The sequence below is a fragment of the Bombina bombina genome, chromosome 8 (assembly GCF_027579735.1).
Source record: "Bombina bombina isolate aBomBom1 chromosome 8, aBomBom1.pri, whole genome shotgun sequence".
Lineage (NCBI taxonomy): Eukaryota > Metazoa > Chordata > Amphibia > Anura > Bombinatoridae > Bombina > Bombina bombina.
Window position 1 is genome coordinate 275,408,101 of NC_069506.1, and position 12,245 is coordinate 275,420,345.

The following is a 12,245-nucleotide window of genomic DNA, read 5'->3' on the forward strand; positions in this document are numbered from 1 at the left end:
GGCGCTCCATGGGCGGTCTCTGGAAGTGCCGAAGTTACGCAGTAGGAGCAAAGCAGGAGTGTGTTGCTTGAGATTGATGATGGTGAATGTGATGACGATTCCGACTCCGAGTATACACGGCGGTATACAGCTACACGGCGGGCTCATTTTTATTTTGTGGGAGACAGAGGAGGAGACCTATGGTGAGAATTAGACTAACTGCTTAGTTACCAAAACGTCGTAAATTTTGCCAATGCCATGCCATAATTGCCATTGCCATGCCTATTGCCTCAACTGCCTACTTGCCATAGGTAAACTAATTATTAACTTACTTAAAGAGCAAATCAATAAGGGGTACACATTTATTACACAATAAGGGGTACAATTAAATACTTGCCTTATTTACTTAACGTAGTATGTACTACTACTACTGCTGAGCTGACTGAGGCTCAGGCTGCTGCATAATTAATTGCTGCATTATTGAATAATATTGCATATATAAAAAATGTATTATAAATAAATAAAGTATACTATTATTGTCTAATGTCTCTATTAGTCTAATCTGTATCTATCTATATCTACATGTTTTTCACATGGATGGATGGCCTGGTCTGAATTTCTAATATTTTAATAATATAGACTTTTTATATATAATAATAGTATTTATTTTTTTAATATAATACATTTTATATATGCAATTTAATATGCAATTGCATGCATGTGCTGACTCTGAGTGCTCTCTTAAAAGATGCCAATCCGAAAAACCCAATCCTTGTTTTTATTTTATAAGTTAACAAAACTTAACAAGGCTAAAAGCTGATTTTTTCAAACATACTAAACTAAAGGCCATAAAACCCATTTTGTGATTCAAGAAAGTGCATGCAATTTTAAACAACTTTCCCTATTATATAATTTGCTTATCCTTTGTTGAAATGCATAGCCTTCTCCTTGTGCACTAAATATTATATAGTAAGTAATGTGTGTGCTGTGCAATGCATTGCTAATATGTCATCAACAAACGATATCTGAGAAGTATGAAGCAAATTAAATAATAGAAGTTAGTTATGATGTTTATTTAAAATTGTATTCTCTATCTGAATCATGAAAGTAAATTTTTGGGTTTCATTGCACCTTTAAGTGTGTAATATAATACAGTAACTTACAGTGTCAGTGAGTGATGTCCCCTGCAATGCAATTTGTTTTAAAATTTATGTTCGCAAAATGTATGGCATTGGCAAAGTAGTTGAAGTTACTAGTACTTGTTGATTTTACATTTGCGGCTTGACATTTTGACAACTGGAACTTAGTGTTTTTTCTTTTTTTTTTTTAACACTGACAGAGTTCGACGTTGACAACATCATCATCCGTCACATATGTACATGTCATGCTAAAATGACAGAGGGAGACAAAAAAGATAGAGAGATAAAAAATGCACCTAGCATTTTAAAAGCAAGCATCTGGGCACATTTTGGATTTTATGAACATACTGGAAAGCACGAATTGGACAAGACACACGCGGTTTGTAAAGCCTGTCACACAAAAATTAAATACCTAGGGAATACTACTAACTTGAGAAATCACGTTAGACGTTTTCACTCTGAGATGCTAACCCCTGCCGCTGCCGCCAGTGCCACTGCCAAGGAAATAACAAGACTAGCTGAAGCTCATCAGCCAAGAATTGATGCAATGCTGTCAACTTTGCCACCCAACTCTGAAAAAGGGAAGAGAATAACCAAAGCTGTGGCAACTTTCATAGCGAAGGACCTACGGCCTTACTCTGTTGTGGAAAACCTTGGGTTTCGCAACCTGTTGAAGACACTAGAGCCACGTTATAAGATCCCGTCACGCAATCACTTAACAGAAAACGTTATACCTGCACTCTACCACGAAACAAAAGCTCAGGTAATTGCATCAATGAGCCAAGCCAGTCGAGTCGCAATAACGTGTGATTCATGGACTTCAGTCACAACGGAGTCTTATGTAACAGTAACTGCACATTACGTTAGCAAGGACTGGAAGATCTTGTCGCATGTGCTGCAAACGAGAGCAGTTTATGAGTCTCACACGGGTTCTCATCTGGCGGAGCTACTGTCTCGTGTCGTGGAAGAATGGCAGCTGTCCGATAAATCTGTAGTGCTTGTGACCGACAATGCGTCGAACATGATTGTTGCTGCTCAAGTTGGAAAATTCCCTCATGTAAAATGCTTCGCCCATACACTGAATCTCGCATCCCAGCGGGCGCTGAAAGTGGCCACGCTCTCCAGGCTTTTAGGCAGAGTGCGACGAATATCAACATTTTTTCACCACAGCACTACAGCAAACCACTGTCTGAAAGAAAAACAGAAATGTCTTGGCCTGAAGAATCATAAGCTGATAACTGATGTGACAACAAGGTGGAACAGCTCATATGACATGGTCGAGAGGTTCCTAGAACAGCAACCTGCAATCTGTGCCACATTGTTGTCTCCAGAAGTCAGAAAAAGTGAGTCAGCTCTCTGCACTCTCAACGAAACAGATGTGTCAAATGCAGAGGATGCTGTGAGTGCATTAAAGCCAATGAAAGATGCAACCACACTGATATCAGAAGAGCGCAATCCAACTGTTTCTCTCATTGCCCCTCTAAATGCACAACTGCTCCGGAACATGACAGACACCATGGGAGACACACCCATGATCCATGAGATCAAGAATGCCATCAAAACAGATCTCCTGAATAGGTACAACAGTGAGGCAGAGAAGAAGATACTTTATACAGCCTCTGCCCTGGATCCTCGTTTTAAGGGACTGCCTTTTATTCTCACAGAGGAGAGATTGGAGATATACAGAGGAGTGACTGAGGAGGCTGCATCCTTGGAGGTAATTTTAATTGCATCATGTTTCTTGAAAAATGTATAAATTGAAAACAAACATAAAACATACCATCCATACAAAATAGGCTTAGCTAGCAGTAGCTTGATTAGTAGCTAGTTTAATGAGTACAAGGTTTATTATATACGTCAGTTTGAAAACGCCACAGTCAGTCAACTTTCCTCCTCCTCCGTCCACTCCCGAGTCCTTCCTAATAGATGTGAGCTGTTGCATGCATTTATTTATGCATTACTGTCTCTCTGAGCACACACATAGCATTAGCTGGCTGGCTGCTCGAGGTAATAATGAATGCTATTTTTTCTATTCTTTTGTTCAAACACAGATTGAGTGTACTAGTACAGTTACATCTAGGAGGACAAACGTGGATGAAGTGCCACTGCCTGAGGGAAAAGAAACTCTGGAAGAAGAATCACCCATCGAGGAGGATAACCCTTCTCCTCCCAAAAGAAAGTCCACATCGCTGCTCATGACTTTGCTGGGACAGTCTTTCACTGACACTGAAGGTACAATAGAACCCAAGACCCCCTATGCCAAGGCTGAAGAGGAAATAGAGAAATATTCTAAAGCCCCATCTCTGCCTCTCACTGAAGACCCTTTGAAATGGTGGCATGTACATGAGGTCATATTTCCCCTCCTCTCTCATTTGTCAAAGCGATACTTGTGTATCCCAGGTACAAGCGTGTCTGCAGAGCGGGTTTTCTCCACTGCAGGAGATGTGGTAACGGCAAAAAGAAGCACCCTCAAACCAGAGCATGTGGATCAACTAGTGTTCTTACAGAAAAACCTACATATTCCATAATTCTGAGTAGTGATTCAGGTTTACAATATTAATATTTAATGTTTTTTGGCACATCCAGAAGAATGTGCTGTGTGCCCCACTGCCCAGTGCAGACTACTGTTAAGTTATTTTATATTTGTTACTGTTATATAGCTTATAGCTTTTTGAAAAATTAAGCTTAAAACCTTGAGTAAATCTTTGTTGGATCACAAAATATACTAGTACACTACACGACACGACCGACCACGTCACTCTGTCACAGTCACACACACAAACAATACAAAAGAAACAACACACAACTGCACACACCTCATGTGTCCGTGTCAGTGTCACCCTTCACCATGATTCACTCTTTTTATGATGTGTGTTTTTTTGGTATTGTTTGACTGTGTGTGACTGTGACTGTGTGTGTGTTGTGTAACAATATATTTGTGATCCCATAAAGATAATCAAAGTTAGTAAATCTAGTAGTTCAATGCTACTTGTTGTATAATGTATATTACTACTTCTAGTGTTACTGTGATGTTTGCCAATCAGGAAGTGCTCTGTTTTGTAGATGTTGTGCTATTGTTTACAGCACACCCCTGTATTGTTTGCAATGCAGTGAGTGCATAGTGCATAATGGATTATTAATATTATTCACACTAAAAATTGTCTATTTTAAATAGACCCTTTAAGAAAGATATCATATGTTTTTGTTTATGATCCCAATCCCAAATGCCATCCCACTCCCAGGCAGATTTGTAGGGGTTAACCTAATATAACCAACCAGTTAACAATAACAATGTGTGTACTGTCTAACTGTCTTTATGAGTGTGTGAGTGTGACTGCGAGTGAGTGAGTGAGTGCCAGTTTGAAAAGTTTGTATGTATCTATCTATGAGTGCGTGTGAGATGAGTGTATTAACTGCCTTTGAATGTTTTTGTTTGTATGTGATTGTGTGTCTGTCCCAGTGTCTAAGTGTCTATGAGTGTGAGTGTGACCGTGGCTGACTGGCTGTGGTGCCTTTGAATGTTTTTGTTTGTGTGTGTGTCCCACTGTGTCTCTAGTGTCTGAGTGTCTAGTGAGTGTGACTGTCTAACTGTCTATGAGTGCACTGTGCAGAGAGTGAGACTGAAGCCAAATCACTATAGGGGAAGGAAAAGCCTTGAGTAAACCTTGAGTAAATCTTTATTGGATCACAAATATACTGTACACTACAGACAGTACAGCACACACACACAGTGCCACACACAACAGCACAATACAAAAATAAAGCACACACACCTCAGGTGAGTGGCGTGCCACCTTTTCTTCACCATGATTTACTCCTTGATGTCTGTGTCCTTTTTTATGTATTGTTTGTTTGTGTGTGACTGCTGTGTACTGTTCAGTGACAGACTCAGTCACTGTTCAGTTGTGTGTAGTACTGCTTTAACAGTAACTAATAACTAACAAATTATATTTGTGATCCCATAAAGATAATATAATCATCAAGAAGAAACTGTAGTTATAGTAGTTCAGTTCAATGCTACTTGTTTTAAATGTCTCTCTCTCTAGTACTATTGTAAGTCTGTAACTGTGTAAACTAATTGTATATGTCACAATCACATGTGTGTTGTGTGCACACTCTGTGTTGTGTGTTGTGTTCCAGATTCTTCACGTGATGTTTGTTTGCCACAAATTGACAGTCATGAAGGCACAGTGGACTGCACCTGTAATTTTGTACCTATAAGGGATTTATGTTTTGTTTTCTGAGGACAATTTTCACACAAATAAGGTATTATGGTGGTAACTTAAGCTTAACCTATCTATTTTTGCTTTAATTTAATGTCTATTATTATAACTAAGTAAGTAAAGACATTAAATTAAAACCAACATAGATAGGTTAGACATTTATTTGTTGTTCATGTTTCTTTACAAGTGTATAGTGTACTTACTATATATAATATATACATTTAAATATTTTCTTTTATTGAAGAAGTACACTGTGAGCACTGCACTTTTTACACTACGTACTCTGTAACTACAGTTTGATGCCATAATATTGTTTCCAAACCAATACAACAATTGCCATTTAGTATTTACTGTTCTATAAACTGTTGCTGTCTGCTGTGTTCAGACTTTGCCACAGGAAGAGTGTCCTTTTTTTGAGCTAATAAAATAAAAAGAGAGTTTATTTCAATATTTTGACTGCTTGAATTTTTTTTTCTGAAAAATTAAAAAATTGGGCAGAAATAGTGCAGTAATCGTGATACATCGTAGAATCGAATCGTATCGAATCGTTACGATGATAATCGTAATCAAATCGAATCGTGAGACAGGTGAAGATGCGCAGCTCTAGTAATCACAGTAATAGTTATCAGGTAACAGATATGTTACAAGTACAGAGTATTCAATACAGCAGTAACAGATGGCTGGGTAATGACAGCAATAGTTATCAGGTAACTGAGATATGTTACAGATACAGAGTATACAATACAGCAGTAACAAATGACTGGGTAATCAAAGTAATAGTTATCAGTAACTGAGATATGTTACAGATACAGAGTATACAATACAGCAGTAACAGATGACTGGGTAATCACAGTAATAGTTATAAGGTAACTGAGATATGTTACAGGTACATAGCATACAATACAGCAGTAACAGATGACTGGGTAATCACAGTAATAGTTATAAGGTAACAGATATGTTACAGGTACATAGCATACAATACAGCAGTAACAGATGGCTGGGTAATCAAAGTAATAGTTATCAGGTAACTGAGATATGTTACAGGTACATAGCATACAATACAGTAGTAACAGATGGCTGGGTAATCACAGTAATAGTTATCAGGTAACTGAGATATGTTACAGGTACATAGCATACAATACAGTAGAAACAGATGGCTGGGTAATCACAGTAATAGTTATCAGGTAACTGAGATATGTTACAGATACAGAGTATACAATACAGCAGTAACAAATGACTGGGTAATCAAAGTAATAGTTATCAGTAACTGAGATATGTTACAGATACAGAGTATACAATACAGCAGTAACAGATGACTGAGTAATCACAGTAATAGTTATAAGGTAACCGAGATATGTTACAGGTACATAGCATACAATACAGCAGTAACAGATGACTGGGTAATCACAGTAATATTTATAAGGTAACTGAGATATGTTACAGGTACAATTACTATGATTACCCACTCATCTCTTACTGCTGTATTGTATACTCTGTACTTGTAACATATCTCAATTACTGATAACTTCTACTGTAAGCCTGTGTTGTGCCCTTATGTATACTCTGTAGTGTACTCCTGTGTATACCCTTTGCTGTGCGATACTGTAAGCCTGTGCTGTGCCCTTATGTATACTATGTACTATACCCTTGTGTATACAGTGTGCTGTGCGCTACTGTAAGCCTGTGTTGTGCTCTTATGTATACTATGTACTGTACTCTTGTATTTACACTGTGCTGTGCGCTACTGTAAGCCTGTGTTGTCCTCTTATGTATAGTATGTACTGTACCCTTGTGTGTACCCTGTGCTGTGTGCCCTTATGTACACTATGTACTGTACCCTTGTGTATACCCTGTTCTGTGTGCTACTGTAAGCCTGTGTTGTATACTATGTACTGTACCCTTGTGTATACAGTGTGCTGTGCGCTACTGTAAGCCTGAGTTGTGCCCTTATGTATACTATGTGTCTACTATGTACTGTACTCTTGTGTATACACTGTGCTGTGCGCTACTTTAAGCCTGTGTTGTCCTCTTATGTATACTATGCACTGTACCCTTGTGTATACCCTGTGCTGTGTGCTACTGTAAGCCTTTGTTGTATATTATGTACTGTACCCTTGTGTATACCCTGTGCTGTGTGCTACTGTAAGCCTATGCTGTGCCCTTATGTATACTATGTACTGTACCCTTGTGTATACAGTGTGCTGCGCGCTACTGTAAGCCTGAGTTGTGTCCTTATGTATATTATGTACTGTACCCTTGTGTATATACTGTGCTGTGTGCTACTGTAAGCCTGTGTTGTATACTATGTACTGTACCCTTGTGTATAGTACATAGTAGACACATATATACTATGTGTCTACTATGTACTGTACTCTTGTGTGTACACTGTGCTGTGCGCTACTTTAAGCCTGTGTTGTCCTCTTATGTATACTATGTACTGTACCCTTGTGTATACCCTGTGCTGTGCACCACTGTAAGCCTGTGTTGTGCCCTTATGTATACTATGTACTGTACCCTTGTGTATACAGTGTGCTGTGCGCTACTGTAAGCCTGTGTTGTCCTCTTATGTATAATATGTACTGTACTCTTGTGTATACCCTGTGCTGTGTGCTACTGTAAGCCTGTGCTGTGCCCTTATGTATATTATGTACTGTACCCTTGTGTATACAGCGTGCTGTGCGCTACTGTAAGCCTGAGTTGTGTCCTTATGTATACTATGTACTGTACCCTTGTGTATACACTGTGCTGTGTGCTACTGTAAGCCTGTGTTGTGCTCTTATGTATACTATGTACTGTACTCTTGTGTATACCCTGTGCTGTGTGCTACTGTAAGCCTGTGTTGTATACTATGTACTGTACCCTTGTGTATACCCTGTGCTGTGCGCCACTGTATGTCTGTGTTGTGCCCTTATGTATACTATGTACTGTACTCTTGTGTATACACTGTGCTGTGCGCTACTGTAAACCTGTGTTGTGCCCTTATGTATACTATGTACTGTACCCTTGTGTATACACTGTGCTGTGTGCTACTGTAAGCCTGTGTTGTGCTCTTATGTATACTATGTACTGTACTCTTGTGTATACCCTGTGCTGTGTGCTACTGTAAGCCTGTGTTGTATACTATGTACTGTACCCTTGTGTATACACTGTGCTGTGTGCTACTGTAAGCCTGTGTTGTGCTCTTATGTATACTATGTACTGTACTCTTGTGTATACCCTGTGCTGTGTGCTACTGTAAGCCTGTGTTGTATACTATGTACTGTACCCTTGTGTATACCCTGTGCTGTGCGCCACTGTATGTCTGTGTTGTGCCCTTATGTATACTATGTACTGTACTCTTGTGTATACACTGTGCTGTGCGCTACTGTAAACCTGTGTTGTGCCCTTATGTATACTATGTACTGTACCCTTGTGTATACCCTGTGCTGTGCACCACTGTATGCCTGTGTTGTGCCCTTATGTATACTATGTACTGTACTCTTGTGTATACACTGTGCTGTGCGCTACTGTAAGCCTGTGTTGTATAATATGTACTGTTCCCTTTGTTTATACACTGTGCTGTGCGCTACTGTAAACCTGTGTTGTGCCCTTATGTATACTATGTACTGTACTCTTGTGTATACACTGTGCTGTGCGCTACTGTAAACCTGTGTTGTGCTCTTATGTATACTATGTACTGTACCCTTGTGTATACCCTGTGCTGTGCACCACTGTATGCCTGTGTTGTGCCCTTATGTATACTATGTACTGTACTCTTGTGTATACACTGTGCTGTGCGCTACTGTAAACCTGTGTTGTGCTCTTATGTATACTATGTACTGTACCCTTGTGTATACAGTGTGCTGTGCGCTACTGTAAGCCTGAGTTGTGCCCTTATGTATACTATGTACTGTACCCTTGTGCATACAGTGTGCTGTGCACTACTGTAAGCCTGTGTTGTGCTCTTATGTATACTATGTACTGTACTCTTGTGTATACACTGTGCTGTGCGCTACTGTAAGCCTGTGTTGTCCTCTTATACTATGTACTGTACCCTTGTGTATACCCTGTGCTGTGCGCCACTGTAAGCCTGTGTTGTTCCCTCATGTATACTATGTACTGTACCCTTGTGTATACACTGTGCTGTGCGCTACTGTAAGCCTGTGTTGTGCCCTCATGTATACTATGTACTTTACTATTGTTTATACCCTGTGTTGTGCCCTCATGTATACTATGTACTGTACCCTTGTATATACCCTGTGCTTTGCTCTCATTTATAGCTTGCACTGCTTGACGGTATAAAATGGATAATGAGCAGTTGTTGTACAACACAGTTAGAGGTCCAGTCACACAATAAGCTGGCAGAACAGGCTTTCATATGCTGAGCAGGTCATTCACAGCCACTCCTTATAGGGCACCATGGTAACTCAACACATCCTGCAATCTGGGGAGAGAAGGAACAGCCTAAGCAGAGAGACTGAGCTCTGAGCATGAGGTCTCCAACCGGAGATGAGAGGTGAGCACTAGATAATCAGGTGGGACAGATGGGATCACATTTATAATGTTATATGGGAGATATTGCATGTAACGCATGTTAGATACCAGACTCACTGCTAACTGAGGCAGACACAACAATCACAAATATACACAGAAAGTTAGACTATCAACATATGGGCACAGAGATTAACGAGCAAAGCTAGTAAACACACAGCTAGTAACTAGTAAACACACAGCTGGTAACTGGTAAACACGCAGCTAGTAACTGGTAAACACACTGCTGGTAACTAGTAAAGACACAGCTAGTAACTAATAAACACACAGCTAGTAAGTGGTAAACACACAGCTGGTAACTAGTAAACACACAGCTAGTAACTGGTAAACACACAGCTGGTAACTAGTAACACAAAGATAGTAACTGGTAACACACAGCTAGTAACTGGTAACACACATCTAGTAACTGGTAACACACTGCTGGTAACTAGTAAAGACACAGCTTGTAACTAATAAACACACAGCTAGTAAGTGGTAAACACACAGCTGGTAACTAGTAAACACACAGCTAGTAACTGGTAAACACACAGCTGGTAACTAGTAACACACAGCTGGTAACTGGTAACACACATCTAGTAACTGGTAAACACACTGCTGGTAACTAGTAAAGACACAGCTTGTAACTAATAAACACACAGCTAGTAAGTGGTAAACACACAGCTGGTAACTAGTAAACACACAGCTAGTAACTGGTAAACACACAGCTAGTAACTAGTAAAAACACAGCTAGTAACTAGTAAACACACAGCTAGTAACTGGCAAACACACAGCTAGTAACTAGTAAACACACAGCTAGTAAGTGGTAAACACACAGCTGGTAACTAGTAAACACACAGCTAGTAACTGGTAAACACACAGCAAGTAACTTGTAACACAAAGATAGTAACTTGTAACACACAGCTAGTAACTGGTAACACACATCTAATAACTGGTAAACACACTGCTGGTAACTAGTAAAGACACAGCTAGTAACTAATAAACACACAGCTAGTAAGTGGTAAACACACAGCTGGTAACTAGTAAACACACAGCTAGTAACTGGTAAACACACAGCTAGTAACTAGTAAAAACACAGCTAGTAACTGGTAAACACACAGCTAGTAACTGGCAAACACACAGCTAGTAACTAGTAAACACACAGCTGGTAACTTGTAACACACAGCTAGCAACTAGTAAACACACAGCTAGTAAACACACAGCTAGTAACTTGTAACACAAAGCTAGTAACTTGTAACACACAGCTGGTAACTGGTAACACACAGCTAGTAACTAGTAAACATATAGCTGGTAACTGGTAAACACACAGCTAGTAACTAGTAAACACACTGCTGGTAACTAGTAAAGACACAGCTAGTAACTAGTAAACACACAGCTAGTAAGTGGTAAACACAAAGCTAGTAACTGGTAAACACACATCTGGTAACTAGTAAACGCACAGCTGGTAACTATTAAACACACAGCTGGTAACTATTAAACACACAGCTAGCAACTAGTAAACACACAGCTAGTAAACACACAGCTAGTAACTTGTAACACAAAGCTAGTAACTTGTAACACAGCTGGTAACTGGTAACACACAGCTAGTAACTAGTAAACATATAGCTGGTAACTGGTAAACACACAGCTAGTAACTAGTAAACACACTGCTGGTAACTAGTAAAGACACAGCTAGTAACTAGTAAACACACAGCTAGTAAGTGGTAAACACAAAGCTAGTAACTGGTAAACACACATCTGGTAACTAGTAAACGCACAGCTGGTAACTATTAAACACACAGCTGGTAACTATTAAACACACAGCTAGCAACTAGTAAACACACAGCTAGTAAACACACAGCTAGTAACTTGTAACACAAAGCTAGTAACTTGTAACACAGCTGGTAACTGGTAACACACAGCTAGTAACTAGTAAACATATAGCTGGTAACTGGTAAACACACAGCTAGTAACTAGTAAACACACTGCTGGTAACTAGTAAAAACACAGCTAGTAACTAATAAACACACAGCTAGTAAGTGGTAAACACACAGCTGGTAACGGGTAAACACACAGCTGGTAACGGGTAAACACACAGCTAGTAAGTGGTAAACACACAGCTAGTAACTAGTAAACACACAGCTGGAAAATTGTAACACACAGCTAGTAACTAGTAAACAGACAGCTGGTAACTAGTAAACACACAGCTAGTAACTTGTAACACAAAGCTAGTAACTTGTAACACACAGCTAGTAACAAGTAAACATATAGCTGGTAACTGGTAAACACACAGCTAGTAACACACAGCTAGTAACTAGTAAACACATAGCTAGTAACTAGTAAACACACAGCTGGTAACCAGTAAACACACACAGCAAGTAACTAGTAAACACACAGC

At 39.5% G+C, this 12,245-nt stretch overlaps 1 protein-coding gene across 1 annotated transcript in view; it reads left to right on the plus strand.

Annotated features, from left to right (window-relative positions):
* Nucleotides 1-12,245, plus strand: part of LOC128639163 (uncharacterized) — a 121,302-nt gene that overhangs the window by 26,078 nt on the left and 82,979 nt on the right. The window contains exon 2 of the mRNA XM_053691377.1: nucleotides 9,601-9,836. Coding sequence (XP_053547352.1) covers nucleotides 9,811-9,836 — 26 coding nt within the window. The 5' untranslated portion in view covers nucleotides 9,601-9,810. The remainder of the gene's footprint in view (nucleotides 1-9,600; nucleotides 9,837-12,245) is intronic.